The sequence below is a fragment of the Mustela lutreola genome, chromosome 3 (assembly GCF_030435805.1).
Source record: "Mustela lutreola isolate mMusLut2 chromosome 3, mMusLut2.pri, whole genome shotgun sequence".
In the NCBI taxonomy this organism is placed as follows: domain Eukaryota; kingdom Metazoa; phylum Chordata; class Mammalia; order Carnivora; family Mustelidae; genus Mustela; species Mustela lutreola.
The window spans coordinates 194,737,129-194,758,091 of NC_081292.1; the positions used below are offsets into that span (position 1 = coordinate 194,737,129).

A 20,963-nucleotide genomic window follows, 5' to 3' on the forward strand; every position below is an offset into this window, starting at 1 on the left:
TGATCTGGGTCTGAAATGCATAGAAAACTGGAAAAGATGAAGACAAGGTTATATACGCTTTCAAAATTAAGTATGTTTTTGTTTGTTTGTTTTTTAAAGATTTTATTTATTTATTTGACGGACAGAGATCACAAGTAGGCAGAGAGGCAGGCAGAGAGAGGAAGGGAAGCAGGCTCCCTGCTGAGCAGAGAGCTCGATGCGGGGTTCGATCCCAGGACCCTGAGACCATGACCTGAGCTTAAGGCAGAGGCTTTAACCCACTGAGCCACCCAGGTGCCCTCATGAAATTAAGTATGTTTTGAAAAACTGTTTGCAATGTTGAATTAGCGAAATTTCAATTATATAATTATATATAATAATTATCAATTATAATTATCACATGTTTACTTTTTGAGGACTAAATGTTTTGCTGGCATAAAAGTGACTCAGAGAGCCCGAAACATATATGCACTTTTTAGACTTGACCTAAAGGGTGCTACAGAACTCACTAATCTTACTCAAAATAGGATCCAAAAGAATTTCAGTGCTTCTTTAGTACTCTTTCTCCCCAGGTCGCAATGGTTCTTTCCATTTTCCAACATGTCTTTACCATTATTTTTTGTTTGTTTGTTTCAAATAATCTATACTCTCCAGAAGAATAAGAAAGTGGTACAATTTCAAGAGATTTAAGTTACCTACTTAAATCTATTCTTTGATACAATTAAATGAAGGGAGAATTAACGAAATTAGCCTTAATGCATTTCTCTTAACCAATTTTACACGTTACAATAATAGAATGCTATTAAGCATAATTTAATAATTACCTTTCTTTAGGTCAATCTTAATTTTCTTTGCATTCTTCTTGCTGCCAAACCCCATGAGAGGGGACAGTGAGGGAGAGGATGGCTTTCTACCCAGTCTTGGTACCCGGGGGCTCTTGCTTTGTTGCAGAGAGGTCAAAGCATCCTCTTCAGGACCCCCTGTTCCTGTGAGAGTTACGGTTTTTATTCCCGCTATTCCATGGACAGGAGGCTGTGGCTTGGTTCTCAAAACGCCATCATTGTTACCAAAAATGTTAAGTGATCCAATGACTGATTTTTCATACTGTTCACGGTTTTGAGGTGGAAGCACGTGGAGGCGCACACTGGGCGATTTCATCGCCTGACGGAAGACATCTTGAGCCCTTCAAAGACAGTTAGTAAATATGTAACAATACTCCATTCTAGCATGCCACCGACTGCACCCCCTGTCATGGCCACGGGGGGGCGGCATCGGAGCAACCCTTACTGTTAACCACCAGGATGACTGCCCAGGAAATACGGATTACCACTTAGGACTTGTCCACCAGGCGCCCTGACACATGCATCAATTCTCCCCTTGAATCTTTTTAACAACTTCCTCAATCTTCTCATTTCGTCTTAAGTATGTACAATTCACTCTTATTTGGCAAAACAAGGAGGCAGAGACTCAGAGTGATTAGATAACTCGTCCAAGGACCCAGGGTTTTTAAGTATTTCTAAATCTGAAAATCCATCCAAAAGGCATTCCTAAGTAAATATAAAAGCAAACTTTATTTTTAGAAGGAAAAATTTTTCTTGTAGTATTGATCAGAACACCAGTTCCTTTTAGGGCTCTGTTCTGAAGTACAGGTCCGCTCTAAAAAGGGTTGTGTTCCAGAACTTCGATTCTGACACAAACATTTTCTCATGGAGATATTTAATGCAGTGTCTGTGCCCAGTGTCATAGTGAATTATCAATCCAGTATGTACCCTCCCTGTTAGTCTATCACAGAGTACTTGTATTTTTTCCTTTTTTGTCTTAGTACTTGGTGCTTTTCCTCAGATTCCCTACTACCGTTTCTCCCCTTCATCCTTATGCCTCATGACTATGTAAAACAACTACTTTTCCCAGCCTTTCTTCCCGATGAGATTTACACAGAATGGTTCCAGGAAAGCTGGGAGCCAGAAAGGGCTTTCTTCTCCCATTTCGCCAAACTCAGAACCCCAGCAGCTATCTGGTAACCGAGACACAACTAAGTAAAGATGGCGCAGCAGAAAGAAGGGACAGGCCCCATTGGCTGATGCTTGCAGAACTGCCACACCAAATTGGGACTGCCACCTCCACACTTCCTTGTCCCTGGTGGGGGAAATATTAATCTTGTTCAAGGTGCCTTTATTTCAGGTCTCTGTCAGTGGCAGCCACATCAAATAATAACAAATCATAATTCCAACTGTTATCTAATACGTCCCTCCCCCCAACCCCTAACCTTACTGAATAAAGTACTTACGGGAAGAGAAGAAGATCCCACAGAAGTAGCCCAACTCCTCTGGTCAGTTCCCTGCCTGGGAGTCAGCTTCTACTCCACATTACCTTTATACTGAATTTTTATGAGCCTCAGTTTTCACCTCACAAACCTATCAAGTCCTTGTACAAAGTACTGTGGTATTGTGATTTGAAGAAATAGATTTTTTCCATTTTTATTTCTTTCCATACTTAAGCAGTCAGTGCCCACAGCCCTTCTCACCCACAACCATTCACCCTCCCCCTCAATCCACCCCCCAATAACCAAACATACAAATATTGACAGAGAATGGTTACAAAGAATATATATGATGCATTGTTTTGGTCAGAAACAAGAGAAGCTGGTGGTCATTACTAAGGAGGAGTAATTAGTATTTATTCCCAATAAATAGGAATTATGTGTGGTCATTACTAAGGAGCAGTAATTAGTATTTATTCCCTTGTTCCAGAGCCCCACTGCAATGCCAACATATGTTTAAAAAAAAAAATGTGACTGCTGCACACGCTAGTCTTAGCTCTAAGAACCTAGTCCCATAACATTCGCACATGCAGGAAAATGATTACTTCAGGGAGAATATTTTAATTTTTTTTCATTTGTTACTATTTCTCAGTGAGTTTTCACAGACATCTCTCACGGCCATTTAGGTGACGGAAGACTGCTGACACAGAGCTAGTTAATTAATAAGCTGAACTAACAGTCTGTGAAAAGAGCCGTTAAAGACCAGCCTAAGTGACCCGAATCCCGAGCAAAACAAACTCATCCAAGGATGATCCAAACAGACAACCAGGCAGGGAGGCTTGTTGCATTCTGCAGCCTCCTGTTCTTGGGGCCGCCAGGGACAAGTGCAGGCCACCTTCCATAACGCATAACATGCCTTTGGGAATGGATGTTCAGGAGTCATTCAGAGGGGACTGACCGGAAAAGTCTACCAACAATTTTTTTCATCAAGAGTGTAATAATGATTGTATGTATGCCAGCAACCAATACAGTAAATGAAACAATGGAAAAAAAAATGCTTACTGAGCAAAGGTTTTGTCTACGAGGTCCACGCTGTTGATTTTTACAATACATTCATTTTCATGAAATAGTCCCTCCCGTTTGGACCTGCTATTTTCTTCAATGCCGCGGATGAAGAGTCCTAGAATCCTAAAGGCAAAATGGAGGTTGAAATAGAATTACTGGATAATAATATGCTGATTTTTTCTCCACTCACAACTATTCAGAACTGAGTATTGGTTTCTATTTATGAAAGAAATTATGCTTTAGAGTCAGGCAACTGTTTGTTGTTCAAATCCTGAGCTAAAAAACAAATCCACTGAAAGAAAAAAAGGCCTTTGAGACAGACAGATGTAAACACCGACCCAGAGCACACAGAGCCAGGCCTCCACGGCCACGCCTGCGGTATTTTAGAAACGGCCACTGCAGCTCAATGGAGCTGGGGACACAGGGGCATCCGGTTCGGAGAAGCGCGTCAGGCTGACTGTAACAGGGGCGAGTGGTGCCGAGACAACTTGAAGCTTAATGACGGAAGAGGACGAGACAGTCACCAGAGTTTTTGCCGTCACGCTACCTGCTCTAGTATCTGCATTTTTAAGAAGCGAATATTTACGCACAGATCATATTGCTCAGGTTAAAAGGCAGTTTGATCCCATTCCGTGGGTGCCCCTGAATCAAGTCCATGCGGGGCCCTTCCAGCGCTCAGGACGGAGGAATGGGAGATCGGGGGAGAGTGTGAGACGTAAGCTGGATCTGAGGAGTGAGTAGGATTTGGACGGGAGGGGAGACAGAACAGACACGGAGTGGGGGGCAGGCTGAACCCCGCGGGCTTGTGTGGGGAGCTCGCACTGGCTGGGGAGGCCAGAGCCGCACAGAGAGGCCTTGAACACCAGTTGCTGGACTTCATCTAATCCCACAGGAGCAGCACACCCAACACTCTCGGCTTCTGAGGGAGACAGAGACGTGATGGCAGTGGCAGGGGTGGGGGGCGCTGGGAAGACTCGTCTGCAATTTCAACCAGTAAGACTCAGAATTCAGAGAGGACAGCCCGGCGGCCGCTGACAGTCAGGAACGGAGGAGTTGAGAAAAAAGGAAGGAGAAAGACTATAGCAATAACGAAATGCCTGGTGTGTGCACGGGATTCTGTGGCATTTCAGTAGTATCGACACCAAAAACTTTAAGAAATCCAACTTTTACGTATTTTAGCTAGTTCTCAGATGAGAGATTTCCCTTCCTCTTGTGGCATGTTAGGGTCCTCACTGTGTCCCCAGAATAAGGCAGATGCGTCCTCCAAGAGGACTCTGCTGGGCATGGGAGAGAGAACCGCCTCCTTGTCCCTCATTCTCCTAGTTTTCTGCTTTGTCTTTCTTCTTTGCATACGGGCCTCCTATGTGATCGCACAGCCCATTTGCATTAAATCTCCCATCCAATATGAGAACATCTTATGGAGGAATAAGCCATGGAGAGCGGACAGTCTCTAAGGAGAGTAGAGAAGAAAACTATCTTCCTGTTTGGAACAGCCACCCAGTAGGGGCTCTGCCTCCAGGGCCCCCCCCATTCACTTCATGAGCTCCTATCATTGAAGATGGTAAGAAGAGGGGCACCGGTCGTGGTCTTCAGGTCTCTGCCCCCACGGGTACAGTGCACTGATGCAGGGGAGAGTGAGTCACGCCCCCTGTGGTAAGGAAGGCTCAGGGTCAGAGGCATGTGGGGGGTGGGGGCGGTGTTCTGCTGTCTTTCCTGGAAGAAATTAGTAAATTGAACATACTCTGTGTGGAAGAGAAAAAGGGCCAAAGCTACTATTTGATAAAGGATCTGAGATTCAAATTAATATTTTTGAGATCCTAATCCTACCTTAATCTCATAATATAATATTAAAAATTGAGCTATTTGACATGCAAAAGAAGGGGAAGAAAAAGAAAAAGAAATAGAATGAAACAGTGTTTCTTTCTTAAATTAAACAACACTCATATAGTTCACATTTTGGATTTTTTTGTTATGGTGGATTCACAATAACATGATCCATTAGGAGGCTCACATGTGGTTATAAACTAGTTTATGTAAGCGATATTTTTTTAACAAGCATTCAAGTCTTCCTTTAATTTAATTCAGTACATCATCAGTCATGTAATGTTACTCCCTAGGATTTAATTTCACATTTTGGGAGATGAATTAATTCTTTCAGGCCACTGGGTTGCAATTTTGCTGGCATATTACAGCTGGAGTATGCTATGTGAACCTCACTGATCTAAATAACCTAACTTTCCATGAAAAATTTATTGACAGAATAAGCTCAACTGTAAAACCCATGTGTCAGAGGTAATTTTGGTAAAATGTAAAACTGACTGATTTTATTAGTTTGGTCCCTGGCAACAAACTACGCCTGCCTTCTCTATTCCATAGAAGGGACAGATTCCCTCCAGTTCAATTTCATCCAGACCAGTATGAGAAGGCTCAGAAAAGAATCTCTCATTTTGCTCTCTTCCCCAAACTGGTGGGCTGTGGTCATGGTCTCCTCGGGGACCAAGGCTCTCAGGAGTTAAAGATTAATGCTGTTGAGGAATTATAGGCTCAGAGGAACCAGTTAATTTGCATTAATGAGCAGTGATAGAGGAGGCTGAAACCCACTGCCCTACAGAATAAGAGGGGTGGTCATTACTTCTTTTTCTTCTAATAATCATGTAGACACTAACCTAAGCACTCCTTGCCCCCTTCTGTTCTCCCCACGGCATCACGGGCCTTGACCATTCTACCGGCTTCGCATTTTTATCTAAACATCGCCTCTCCTTACATTACACGTCATTTCTCTCCCATTCCTTCCTCCTTCTCTGTCATATTTAGCTGTCTTTACCAGGAAACGAAGGTATATTATGCAATAGAAAAACAATTAGATTTCATTCTAAAACAAAAGTACCTTATTTTTTTTTTTTTAAGTCAATGAAGTAAAATTGCTTTTTACTTGTAGGAACTCGGGTTTTTGTATATTTGTTTTGATTCTCACTGTACACGCCAAGGGGCCTCCATACAGGTGGCATTTAACAGCTGATGCTGTCGTGCCTAATGAAGCTGCTGAAGCCTTATCTGGTACAGTAGCCACAATATTGTACTCAGGGTGTTCTAACGGAGATTACAGTTCCTATTCAACAACAGGTGTGGCAGTATTTTTCTGAAATATATATATTTACACACACATATATCTAGAAATTGGAGGCAAAGTCAATTACAGTAGTCTCAGTCAAGAATTAAATGTAAATTCTCATTTAAAATAATGACACAAACCAATCAATGGAAGGAAATTAAGAACTAAGTCTACCACTATGACCTTAACTCACCAACCCCCAGCCCCCGAGCTCACACACTGAAACCATATGGCGTTATGAAGTCAGACACTTGTCTGACACGCTCTACACTCAGTTGCATCTAAACACATGGGTTGAGTTAAGTGTGCTGTTTCAGCCTGTACTCATTACTTCTTAACTTTTATTGGCTCATGTCTCCACTTCCATATTATTTTTATGTTTTTTAATTAAATTTCCTTTCTATAATACTAATGGAGAGCAAAAAAAAAATTATACAACTATTTCATCAAGTTACTGAACAGTTAACCATGAACTTGTAAAAGTTCACTTCTGAACCAGGCTTTTTTGTTTTAGCCGAAATATTAATAATACTGATAATTAACACATTCATGTGTTGTGTGCTTTACAAGGAGTTTTCACATTTTTAATCTCATTTAATCCCTACAACCTTGATGTAAAGTAGGTATTCACAAGAGGCAAGTTTAGGGTACTTGTTCCAAGTTATAAAAGAGAACACTGAGATTCAAATCCAATTGTTCTGAATCCAAGTGTAACGTTTTTCTATTCTTCAAGGCTTATGCTAGAAGTCAGAACCAGGAAGGAAAAGGGAAGAAATCAATACATTTTAGTGTATTTCCCTCATCTGATGTAAGAGAAGGTGATTTCTGGTTTACAGGGTCAACTTGTTTTCTGAACTATTGAAAATGAAGTATGGTGACTGTCACCTTGTCCATTTCTTCATGTTTTGGAAATTGGGATGATCTTGTGTTCTATTCCGGCTTCATTAAACTAAAGGGCCTGGTAATTTAACCGCTCTGGTATTTCGCAAAGCTCTATCAGCACACTTCTGCCAAAAGCCATTAGAATTTCTCATGACAACTGGGTAAATACTCTTCCTGTCTATCAAAAACCACCTCAGCTTGTCCTGTGCCATAACCCGTAACATTTATAAACACGCTTATTAACACATACAGGAAATGAAACAATAAGAGCTGCTGGCTTTTCAGTTCATTTCTTTTTAGAGAACATTCATTCCAGCAAGAGCTTGGTTGGCATCAGATGTTATTTGCAAAAAAAAAAGGTGATGACTTTGCAATTACAGGTAGCAGATGGCTACCTGCTGAAAATGATGCCAACCAAAATATCATGACTAAATCTGCTCTTCCTGCTATGTGGCCGACTGAATTGAATAAATATTCTGAACCAGCAAATCAATACTATATAACCTTTGGGAAATTTTTGCTCTAGAAAGAGCAATGGAGTAAGGGGGATTGGATCTGGATTTCGTATGACCTTGCAGAAAAAATTAATGGTCTTTCTTGGACTTTGCTCTCTTAAGCTAAAATAAGGCATTCTGCTTGAAATTTTCAGTGATGCATTTAATAGAAGAAAAATAAATTCTGCATATTAATTAAAATCATATCATTGCTTTTTACTTGTAGGAAAGTAAAGGAAAGCCCTTTCTTTTAAGATAGCTCTTGTCAATATCAACCTAGTGCTAAAGGTACTCATCTTATAGAACAGTGACACAATATCTAATACTAGTTTTATAAAGTTGTTGTAATAGTACTAATATTAACTCTCAGGCACACACTTCAATTTTCAACAGTAAAACAGCTTTTATATCCATTTAGGTGGACGTGAATTTCGAGAAACGCTGACATCTAAATTACCATTTGCCACTGTGGATTTATTTTTTTATTTTTTTATTTTTTTTTTTTTTTTAAAGATTTTATTTATTTATCTGACAGAGAGAAATTACAAGTACATTGAGAGGCAGGCAGAGAGAGAGAGAAGGAAGCAGGCTCCCTGCTGAGCAGAGAGCCCGATGCGGGACTCGATCCCAGGACCCTGAGATCATGACCTGAGCCGAAGGCAGCGGCTTAACCCACTGAGCCACCCAGGCGCCCGCCACTGTGGATTTAGCAATTAAATGTATTTAAAATTTCAAAAGGAGGCAGTATACTGTTTTTAATTGATTACATTTTATTTTAGACAAAAAAAGCACAATAGTATATACCATTATAGTTAAAATCATGAAAATATATAGCTTCTGATATAGCTACTTACAGTGCTAGAATATTTATTATCCTAAGTTCCATATACCTGAACAGAATCAGGAAATATCAATTTGGATGACCACCTTCACTTTTTGAAGTGTATTTTGGAACATTAAAAAATTCAGTTGTAATATTTGTCTAACAGTATGTTAAAACCTTCTTAAGGATTGTGTTTACTACATGTCACTGACAAGAACACTTTAAGAAAATACTTCAGGGGCGCCTGGGTGGCTCAGCCAGTTGAACATCCAGCTCTTGATTTTGGCTCAGCTCACGATCTCAGGGTTGTGAGATCTAAGCCTATGTCTGGCTCCACACTCAATGGGGACTCTATTTCTTTCTTCTACTTCTCCCACTTGCCCTCCTCATGCCTGTTCTCTCTCTCTTTCCAATAAATGGATAAATTAATATTTGTTTAAAAAAAGAAAATACTGCATAATTAAGTGCAAATGTGGAAATGGCAATTTATACTGTTGCTTTTAGACTGTATCTTAGAAGTAAATGACTGTTTCTAACACTTAAGTGGCCAACAGAAGTATATATTGAGGTGTCTGTCTGAATAACAGAGATACACATTTAATCCTCTTCTGAATCATGTTTGGGAAAATGAGCTGAAGTCAAGTTTTTCATTAGCTTGAGCTTCTGATGTAAAGAAAACATCTTACCTTCCACTCAGAGATGAAAAGAAGGGCACCACGTGTATTCCCAAGGGGCCTCCTTCCCCCGAAATCTCCACTGTTCTTGTCATATCGCTGGGGCAGAAACAAGTAAGAGCACAGATGAGTCTCAACTTTAAAAAAAAAAAAAAAAAGGAAAAAAATAAAGAAGAAAAAAAGAATGCAGCACATTTAAAAAAGAAAAAAAAAAACCACCTAAGATTATATCAACTACTGTAAATTCAATGGCAAAGATAGAAGTCAATTGAGTACATGATTTGCTGGTATGTTCACAAGATCCAGGAAATAAAATGTTTAAAAGACTGATTTCTTATTTTTTTTTTTTCTGTAGAAGGGAAACAAATGGAAATGATGACCCACAAAATAACTTTCTACTTAATTTAACCCGCATAAATCAACATATTTAAAAGGATATACACAAAAATGAAATCTCTCCCCATTGAGACACACTTGACAAATATTGTGCAGATGATAAAATATGGGGAACTAAAGCTTATCTATGCTTGAGCATAAAGTAGTTTTCCCTCCCAGAACAGAAAAATTGAAATAAAAAATATATTTATTAGAAAAAGCACAAAATTACATTTTACAATAGTGAAGCCCCAGTTAGTAACACATATGGGCATGTTCGGAGCATTATAAATCAGAGCTCAGACTCGCCTTTCAATAAGGCATGAGTTGTAGTCAATGGAACAATTCTAAATTTTCACCTCCTATTTTTCTTTAGAGGTAGAAAAGGAAGTTGTAAAGCCTGGAGAAAATGTATTACAGAAAGAAATAGAAAGCCTGACCTGCCTAACCTACTCCAGATTAAGGAAAGGATGAGCTAGAAACATTAATGGATAGTGTGTATGACTGAAATACACAAGATATTGGGAAACTTTGAGTAATAAAGAGTGGAACTAACAAGTTTTTATAAAGATGAAAAATAATAACCATGAACAATTATTGGCTCCTTTAATCCCACAGAGAGAAAATAAAATTGCCAGAGGAAAAATGATAAAGTTGAAGCAAGCATCCCTGTTATGGAAATTGTAAGCAGGTCTCTATTGTTTCCTATTTACATGAAAATGACCTGAAACTAGATGTCAAATTAAGAGCTACAGCTGCTACAAATGCTTTTCTGTTCCAAGTTGAAAACGGTGAAATTTTGGCTCCTTGCAGGAAAGTTGAGAACAGCATAAGAAAGCAAAATGCCTGATAAATTCACTCTACATGTAGCACTCCCTGAATTATCAGCCATCTAAAATAAATACATTAAATATATTCCCATCAGTGGACTAGGCTTATTTTTAATGTGTTTTCATTGCAAACTTATTATCATTAAGAACTATAAAAAAGAGCATGTCAGTTTATAACATTTGTGGAGTATGATAGAATTTCAAATCTGATAATAAATTTCAAATGAGTTTTGCTCAGATATTGCTGATATATTTAAAACTTGTTCAGTCAAGCAGGTTATATCAAAGGCCTGGGGTAAAAGTTAGAAATAAAACAAATCTTAGAGTGATAATATCATGGGATAAAATAGATTCTTCTTGATACTTTCTCTGTGAAAATACAGATATTAAATGAATATATATATAAATATATAAGTGTGTATATATAATATATGAAATACTACATGTATGTATGTACTATACATCCTAAATATAAACTGTCTGATGGGCAGAGAAAGTTGCATAGCTCTTAATGGACCGCAAAGCAGTAATTTTTACATAATAATAGATTTATAGCACATTTGTAGGTATTTGAGAAAGACTAAACCCAGAGCATTAACATTCTAGGGTTATGGTATTGTTTTAAAGACTTTTAAAAACAAAGATGAAAATCTTGTTTAATCATTAAACTTAATTATCTCTACCTTTACAATGTATCTTTGTTTTACACTTAGAACATAACACAAATCTTTCCCAATAAGTGTATTAAATGTCCACGAGCTGAGGGATAGCACTCATATGTACTATAGAGAGGCTTTTAGAATATGTGTGTTTAGAATAGGGTTCAAGATTTCAGCATAAGAATTTTTAGGATGGCTTTATGTTTTTGTTTCTGTGTTTGTGGGTTTTTTTGTTTTGTTTTGTTTTGTTTTGTCTTTTTTTGCAAATATTCCTTTACCCAACTCAAAACCTTTCCTGTAAAACATAATAAATTCTATGTATTATACTAGCACATACTCTTTAGGAACTATCAATCTTTTATTTTTACATTCACTTAATAAAGTAAATCTTATAATTTGTTAAAGCAATCAATCTTGTTTTAAAACACTATACCCATTCTTTGGGGATGCAATTTAAAGGTTCATTTATACTTCATAAGATTCTCTTTTTTGAGACCTCAGAATAAAGTCTTGTTCTATCTATGTACATGGCAATCACAATTCTTTGGCTAGAAAGACATGTGACATATCCTAAATGACTATCATAAAAATGTTATCCCAGAAAAAAAGCATGAAGGATTGTTGATTTTGTAGATTGTAATTAAATCTACTTAATATAGACAAATATTACAAATTTTATACAGGTTGTGTTTTACCATGCTCTTTATAAAATGTTATCCATTATTTTAAGATGAAAAGAAAAGCTTTAGAAAAAGGAAGCCTCATAGACCATATATTTTTACTTATTTTAAAAGGGAGGGATCTTTTTGCGTTCCATATACCTGATGGAATTCTGTAGAAATCTCTGTATATATACCTTTAATGAAAGATAAACACAGCAAGTAGGCTAGACACAATTATCTCATAAAGTGAGATTTTACTAAGATGTGCAAATACACTATCAATGCCATTTGTTTAGTCCAAGTGCAGAGTAAGTTTCAGCAACAAGTGAGCAAGTTATGTACACAATAATTTATGTTCTGGAGGCTGACTGGGAATGGAAAATTTAGAGAATGAGGTGGAGATAATATTCTGGCAGTGGAAAGAAAAAGGGATTGGCAGCTACTTGTGAAAAACAGACAAAAAAGTAAAATGCAGGATAAAGGGAAAATACTTCAAGTACACAAAAAAAAGCTGAAAGCGTCACAAAGATCGAGACAGCTGACTTTAGAGAATGAAACCCAAAGCAGACAGTCACAGAACATTAGATCCAACATTAGATCAAGCTAAACATCCTAAGATCCAATTGACAACACTGATTCAAATAATTCCTGGGACCAGCTGCTACCTATCTAAGATTTTAGGACAACACTTGGGGTGAAGGTACAGAATAAAAGGTTCAAAGTGAGCCTGTCCTGAACAGCTGCTCTGCAGGAACTCCATGGCCAAGGTCTTCATTTGGCTCCATCCAGAAGAAACACAAGAAGTCTGAGGGACAGAAGACAAGAGCTGCAGAGCGCTGCAGGTACAATTCTTTCCACAGGCAAACGGACAGCATTCTTAATATTGAGATGATTAAACTCACAGTTTAAAGTCACAGGCTACTCACATAGGGTAAGGGACAGAGGACTCAGGGCAAGCTGGGGGTGGGGGGTGTCTCTTGTTCCAGAAGAAAATCAAGATTAAGTTACAAAATTAGCAGTGTATCTTAGCGGTGGCTTTGAGTCAGGTATCTGAGTAAATCATTTAAACAAAGACCAGAAGTATTAGTTTCCTTATTTGGACAAAGGGGAAATTAAGATAAATTCCTAATAGAACTGTTGGTTTAAAAACAACTAGACTACATAACATGTACCTCATACACATAGTATCTGGTGTGTACAAGAGGTTCAATAACCATCAGCTATTAGGATGATTATTAGAATTTTTTGAGGGAAAGAGTTTATGGATTAAAAGGAAATTATCTCAAACTTCCCACTTTTTTCTCAACTGATTTCCTCGGTGAGATTTTTAAAATATCCTCAAGTACTGTAGAAAACATGAGGAACATGTTTTCTTCATGATTAGACTCCTGCCACAAAGATGATGATGGATAAAAATGGATAGAAGGTTTTGGTTGGGGGTCTCCAGGCACTAATGCACAAGTTCGTCATACGCATACAGAACAGTGTGAGAGATGGACCACGGAGAGACCTCCCAGTAGAATGCCTGATCGTGAGGTCTTATTGATGCAAATATGCTAAGTAAAAGCCTAACAAAAAATCTGTTGATGGTGGTGGGATTCATTCAATGTACCTGAATTCAACGTACATTAATTGAGTAGTTTCAGTGATGTAGTTCTATAAGGAAAACATAGAGGCCAATATCTGAGGATTTCACAGTCTAGGGGGGCAGGATAAGACAGGTAATAGAGAATAACACAAAGTCATGGAATGATAGTAGTAATCGTAGTATGTTTTCAGTAATTATAAACTGTTTTGGGATGCACTGTGTTAAAGGCCTTCTAGCAATAGACCATGTACTCTTACCAGAAGTACATAAAGTAAAACATATCAGACCCATTTTACAGATTCATAAACTGATGCCTAGAAAGGTAAAATAATTTGCCAAACCTCACACCACTTCTACAAGGTAGAGTCAAGATTCACATCGGAATTTACTGTATTGCAGAGCAGGAGTTTTAAACTACTTTTGCATGAGTTTCAAAGTAGAGGCACTTCCTGGTAAGGCTCAGAAGAAATTAGTACAGGATCAGGAAGGGAAGCTGGGATCAGGAAACTCTTCCTGAAGGAGGAGTTTAGATGGAAGTGAGACGGGCAAATGATCTCCAATCAGAAAAATTAGGTGAGGGGATGGTGGGGCATGGGGAGGAAACAGCACAGTTTGCACTGAGGCCCTGAAGCAGGAGGGTCTGTGAGCACACAGACCGGCTGTGATATTAGGGAGAGAGGCTAGTGAGCAGGGAGAAAGGAAGGAAAAGACAGGGAGGTATTGAGAAGAGAAAGTCGAACCATCAGCTTGAGATCAAATCTCAGAGTGATACGTCAAAATCCACATGGGGGGAAAAAAAAGCGCATTTAGTTTTGTAGAAAATGGAGTCATTAAAGGTGTTGGCACTAAGGAGGAGGGTGATAAATGCTGTGGTTTAGAAATATTTATCTGGCAGTGATATGTGGGATCGATTAGAAAAGAGTAAGACAAGATGGAGATTGGTCCCCGAGACAGGAATTAGTAAATTATTGCAATAATTGGAGAGGTAATAGGGCTTGAGCATCAGGAATAAAGCATGAATACCTGGGGGAAGGTTTAAGGGATTTTTTTTTTTTTTTTGACATGGATTCTACCAATAGTTTGTCCAATGAATGGATATCAGAGGCAAAAAAGAATAAAACTTGATGGTTGTTTTAAGTGTGGGAGAAGAGGTAAGTCTGGAGTAGGGTAATTTGGAAATGTGTCAAGGAATAGGTTGAGGTCAGGAATGAAGTTGAACTTAGGGATGATGGGAAGGTCTTTTGCATGTATCGCTTCTGTTGAAATAGAAGCTCTACAGCACCTGGGTGGCTCAGTGAAGCGTCCAACTGTTAATTTCAGCTTAAGTCATGATCTCAGGATTGTGAGACCAAGCCCCTCATGGGGCTCCATGCTGGGAGTGGAGCCTGCTTAAGGTTATCTCTCTTCCTCTAACCCGCTCTCTTTGCCTCCCCTTCAAGAAGGAAGGAAGGAAGGAAGGAAGGGGGGAGGGAAGCTTAGAGTGTAGTTAAACCAAACCAAACCAAACCAAACAAAAACCACCCAATAGAAATCTCTTGCTTCATCATCTTAAGATCGAGGTAAATTGAGTAGTGCTTCATAGGAGATGCATATTTTAAGACTATTTGGAGAACCCCCTCCTATGGTTATTTTTCATTAAATAAAATTGTGTTAATGCTGGGTAAGCAGCAAATAGGGAAGCTTATGATTTATGGAGCAATGTGTTTTAACCATTCACTGAATAAATTTGCATACTTGGAACAAGTATGTTCCAAGACCTATATGATGTGTCAGGAATCCCTTGGAGGATTCAGTCTTATATGGGAGAATGACAGTCACAATAAACCACGGTACGTGTGCTAATCATAACTGCAGTAGCAACTAATATTTATCTGTTCATTTAGTATTGTGCTGAGTACAAATGCCTGTGATAAATCTCATTTAATCTTCACAATAATCTGTGTGATGATACCCATTTTCCATATTAAAAAAACTAAAGAGGTTAAATAATTAGTCTAAGGTTACATAGGTAGTGTTGAAACCGAGGATTTAACAAAATTCAACTGGAATGTAGGAGTGGTTTGTTGAATACTCTGGTTTAAGAAATTTTTACCTAGCAGTGTGAGTGATACAGGAGATCAGTTAGGATAAAGAGACTGGTATTCAAGAGAAGAGACAGTAGGTTGCTACAATAGTCTGAGAGGTAATAAAAGCTTAAGCAACGACTATGGGGTTGAAAGTATAGAAATAGGTGCAAAATATTTTGAGATGGACTATGGAAATAATCTGCTGAGCTTTTATGCCACCTACATCAAAGTGAGCCCAAAGCTCTATTCTTGGGCCAAGCTCTGTGGGAGAACATGCCCTCCTTGCCCTAGGAGAATGATGACCAAATAACTCAGCTCTAAGTGACTTCCTAATTGTTCTTCCTTTGTTTCTTCATCACCCTGTGCCAGCTAGAACCCAAGTCTTTTCCTGGAATTGTAATCTCCAAGCTTCCTGCTGCTAGCTGTGCATGCCGTCCTGTTAAGATCCTTCTCATCCTCTCCATACCCAAGAGCCTGCAGGTGCTGGGAGTCTGCACTTACTCTGCTTTCTGAACTTGGCCTCAACCTGATTTCACTGATTTCTCCAAACTGATGCTCACCACATGAAGTTCCTTAGCATAAAATAAAACACCAAAAAATAACAGATAACACTGGCATTGAAGGCTTTAGAGACAAGAGTAGTGGATAGAGATTGGGTCTCTACAAGTTACTTAATTGTTTTGAATTACAATTCATCAGCCTATTAAATGTGGTGATAAAACTCTTGCAGAAATTGTGCATGTACACACATATATTTTAGTTAAAGAATTTTTAAAAATTCCTATACTCCATTCCTCTCAATTCTTTGTACCTGGAGAGAGTTTAGTTAATTAGTTCATGTTGCCATAAATCAAACAATGGTTCACACTCAACGACATCTATCCACATAACATTTAGCCAAGATGATTACAAACTTTTCAAAAAGCTAACACTGAAAAAAATGAAATTAAAGGCAAACAGAAGAGTATTACATTCATTATGCCCACCTCCAAAAACAATCTTGTCAAACTTCTAAAAAGATAGGGCCCAAGAGATTTTCTCTACCAAATTTTTAATATTGTGTATCTCATTCATCAAAATAATATAATCTAAATAGAGCACCTATGTCATGTGGCTATAAATTGTGTGAGGGAAGCCCACACAGTAAATCAGTGTGATAAAGGATGATCACATTTTTTTTTTTTTAAAGTTAGTTCCATGCAAAATGCTTGGCCACTGTTAGTAATTGGACTGAATGAAAAAAGAGTATGTTGAGTAAATGAATGAATGAATGAATGGCCATCAACCTTAGAATCATCATCTCTGAGTGCTGAAGCCAACCATCCATTAAACATGGAATTACTTTCCTAGCACAAAATTCAAAGTAACTTACAAAAAATAATGGGTAAGAGTGGTAGTGGTGGTGGTAGTATCATCACCATGACCATGACCATCACCATCACGACCACCGTCATCTTGAACACAATACAATGGTGGCCAAGGACAGCAACTTCCCCCATGGCTCACTCTGGCCCAGGCATTGTTGGAAGTGTTCTACACACATGGATTCATTTAATCTTCATACGAACCTTCTGAAGAAAGGTTTAACATTATTTCTGTTTTACATACCAGAAAGTAAGGCAAAGGGACATGAAATACTTGCCTACACTAATAGAACTAGGAAGCAGCAAAACTAGAAATGGAACCTGTGTGGTAAGCTAAGGCAGAACTGGAAATTAGTGCAGAACAAAGTAAGTACTGGAGAAAATGAGAGCAAATGACTTCATATAATGAGTTACTTACATTAAAACCATGAAAAATCCTAGGTGATTGACTGGATTCATTTTATATACATTGAGTAAAATATTGCAAGATGGTTAAAACAGAATACAGAACAATATTCAAAGAGCTAATGTCAAAGTAGAGCACTCAACCACAACGAACTCTGAAAATTCACTTTAAACTGTTGTTCAAAGAGGAAAAAAGCAATTAAGGAATCCAGGTTGCTGAAGAGTTGAAAGACTTGGAGGCTCATTTATATATGTTTGTCAGGAAGTTCTTCCATCAAAAAAGAAAATAAAAGAGTGACTAATTAATTTTAGAATTGGGACAGGTTTCACTCCACTCGACTACCTATCCTGACCTTCTCTATAAAATAAAAACTACAAACTGTTAGAGAAACATTATCCTGTAATAAGTAAAATAGTCTTATTCACATAAAGAGAATACCTCAGTGCATCCTTGGTTTTCAGCGATGTCAGTGGTTCGGTCTGTACACCATTCATAACTTCTCCATCTTCTAAGTTCTGTGTGGAATCCTGTAGTCAAACAAACCCATAAGCATGTGGATGCTACACATGTCGAACTGAAAATTTGAATAAAATGTTTCAACATGAGACAGCAAGTGGTTTTACTCTCAATATATATAGCATGCTCCAATTTTTTTGAAGACTGGAAACAGGTGTTAATCTTTTCAGTGCTTTCAATGTTCTCTTCTCTCCTGTTTGGTTTCTGAAATACTCAAATGGGCCATTTACACAAGGCAATATGTTAAGAGCTTTGGAATACATCATTTAGCTTCCTGCTACTCAACCATAAGCTTTTGGGACGGAGTGTTTTAAATCAGCAAGGAGAGTGGGTACCAAAGGGAAGGTGCCACTGACAGGTGGTGATGTATTAGCTTTAATGTACTGTACTTGCCTGTACCCCCTGGTGACACTAAAAATATAAAGAAAAAAAATTCATGAAAAAAAAGTTGCCTGGCAAGGTCACTTCTGTCGGAAATGTAATAGGACTGTGGCGGGAAAAGAAATCTGGAGTTCTTACTCTGTCACAAGACTCTCATTCTGAGAATGATCTTCAGCAAAAGGAAACTGAAATTAACCATTTAATTCCTAAAATGGTAAACACTCTTCCACTACAGAGAGCTAAGAGGGCCGGAGGAGGCAAGCGCTCCAGGACAGTGGCCACGTTGAGTTGGATGTTACGTGGAATGGATTCTAAAAAGCGAGCTTGATTTTGAATCTCACTTGTAAGGCGTTAGATTTCTGTTAAGCTTTGGAACTGCACTTGAACAAAGGGATTCTGAAGATATATCATTCCTGAGAAGCAAAGTCATAAACCGTGTTACTCATGGACTCAGGTTTCCCTGAGCCAACAAACCACACGGAAAAGGACCCACTGTCAACCACCACACCTGTAAACAGAGCATTCATGGATCCGGAAGCATCCTTGCAACAACAACAAAAAAGACAATATATCAGTTAAAAAGTTGGGTGTAAAGGAACTAGGCTAATATCCTGAAGAAAACAAGGCAAGGAGCCACAATTCAAGTTTATCAGTGTGAAATGATTAAAAAGACGTATTTCACTTTTAGACAGTGTAGCAACATTTCGCATAAGGGTTCTGGGTTTTGTGAGGGACTTGTTCTACACTAGATTTCTTCTTTAAAAATTTTTTTTTCACCCTTTCAGTGGGATAAAGAAAGTGAAGAAAATCTAGAAATTCAAAAAATACATTTTAGTTTAAGGCACCAAATCTTTGAAAACTTTCAAACATACCTACTATTGTGATCTATGCTTCCAGAGAAAACACTGTGCTGGGCAGCTTACAAACATACTTAGGTAGATAATTTAACAAAATGCTTGAACTCGTGACTACTGCACATGTCAGAACATTTGCACCTTCTTCCCCGACTCTCTTACCACGAGAGGGAGTGCCATGAAGGGTCATGGCATGTCTAGTACTCTCGCAAGTACCCAACACCTGGGGCTCATTTAGGGGATATTAATGAATGCATGAGAAGAATGGCATTGTATTAGTTTCCTCATCCCGTGTAATAAATTACCCCCAAATTAAATGGATTAAAAAACCCTACTGTCTCTCAGAGGTTCTGTGAACCAAATATTTAGAAATGGATTAGATGGGCAGTTCTGGGGTAGAATCTCTCATGAGGTGTCAATATCTCAAGAGGTCAGCGAGAAAAAAAAAAAAAAAAATCATGGGTCTTAAAGCCCTAGTCACGTCTCTCATCTCTGGACCCTCAACTGTATTCCATTGATCTACATATATATCCTTAGGCCAGTACTACAGTCTTGAATACTTGGTTTTGTACTGAGTTTTGAAACCAGAAGTGAGAATTCCCCACATCTGTTCTTTTCCAAGTTGGTTTCCGCCCTTCTGAGTCCCTTGCATTTTCGTACAATTTTTAGAATCATAACATCAAGTTCTGCAAGGGAAAAAAAAAGCCAGCCGGATTTTGGTAAGAATCACACTGAATCGGACATCAACTTAGAGAGTATTAGCATGCTAACAATATAAAGGTTTTACATCCATGAACAATTAACAGTGGCTATCGGTTGAAATAAATCCTCTTACTGGTTCTGTAATTCTTCATGGATATACATTCTCAGAATGTCAAAGAAAAAACTGGGATAATGTTATAAAATGTTAACTATTTTTGCCTCTTTGCTTCATACTCCAGTGGAATTTTCTTGTTGATCGCTTACGAAGATAAGAAAAGAGCACACTTTTTTCTGGTTCAAATCAACATTCTACAAGGTTAAAATAACTTTTTTTCTAGTTCCAGTTAGACGGTAAGTAAAGGTTCTATTTATGTCAACAACATACTTAATGCTCTAAGTATATGGAAATGTCAATTAGAATTTGAAAGCAATATTAGGCCAATTGCAACGTGATACTCTGCTTAAGGGTAATTCTGAACTGACTACAGCTTTATAGCAATCATGTCAATAACCTCAGACGTAAGAGGGAACAAACACACACATTCACAGACTTCTCTAAGACAAGAGTTCCACTATTTTAAAAGGAGCATTGAAAAGTCTTTGCTTCACCACAGCTATCAAAAAGGGCTGTGATAAACTAGAGTTTACCAACTAATGGGCAGTGCGTGTCACTTGCCAAAATCATTCCTATTTTTGCAATAATTCTTTGCTATTCTCTAAGAATTCTTTGCTATTCTCTAGAGATGGGGCAGGCAACAGATGCTCAGGGCTTTGGGCAAGGACACGAAGCCAAAGCCAAATGGACTTGAACAATACAGGAGCAGTGCAGGGCTTTCAGACTTAGAGACAACAGCAACTTCTTTCTTGACAGGGTCCATAAATTCACTTTTTCTGAAAATTACAAAATACCTGACAAGTAATAATTTAGGGGTGCTTAGGCTTTTCCTTCTCTAAATTACATGGTGAAGAGTCACGAAATCACATGTATCTAAAAATGAATTCCCCTCTCCCATCGCTTATTTAAGTAACTTTGAGAACAATCTGTGAAATCTGACTTTTTAGTTGGGAAGTAAAGGGGCAAAAATAATCTGATGATGAAGAACAAGAGGTATAAACAAATGGTATGGAACAGACATGATATTTCTTCAACTTCAGACTTGAGAAATATTAATGATGTGATTTTAAGCCCCCCAACTTGCCTCTTAAAAAGTCAAGTTTGGGAAGCTCTACACTTAATTGTATTAATAAAACTATTATAATTCCTATAAAGT

General features: G+C 38.2%; 1 protein-coding gene across 3 annotated transcripts in view; it reads right to left on the reverse strand.

The window, feature by feature from the left end:
- Positions 1 to 20,963, reverse strand: part of PARD3B (par-3 family cell polarity regulator beta) — a 1,047,303-nt gene that overhangs the window by 468,616 nt on the left and 557,724 nt on the right. For all 3 annotated transcript variants that reach the window (XM_059168302.1, XM_059168301.1, XM_059168303.1), the window contains exons 5-8: positions 17,678 to 17,766; positions 9,302 to 9,388; positions 3,302 to 3,427; positions 804 to 1,162 (exon numbers count right to left, since the gene is read on the reverse strand). In XM_059168302.1, coding sequence (XP_059024285.1) covers positions 804 to 1,162; positions 3,302 to 3,427; positions 9,302 to 9,388; positions 17,678 to 17,766 — 661 coding nt within the window. The remainder of the gene's footprint in view (positions 1 to 803; positions 1,163 to 3,301; positions 3,428 to 9,301; positions 9,389 to 17,677; positions 17,767 to 20,963) is intronic.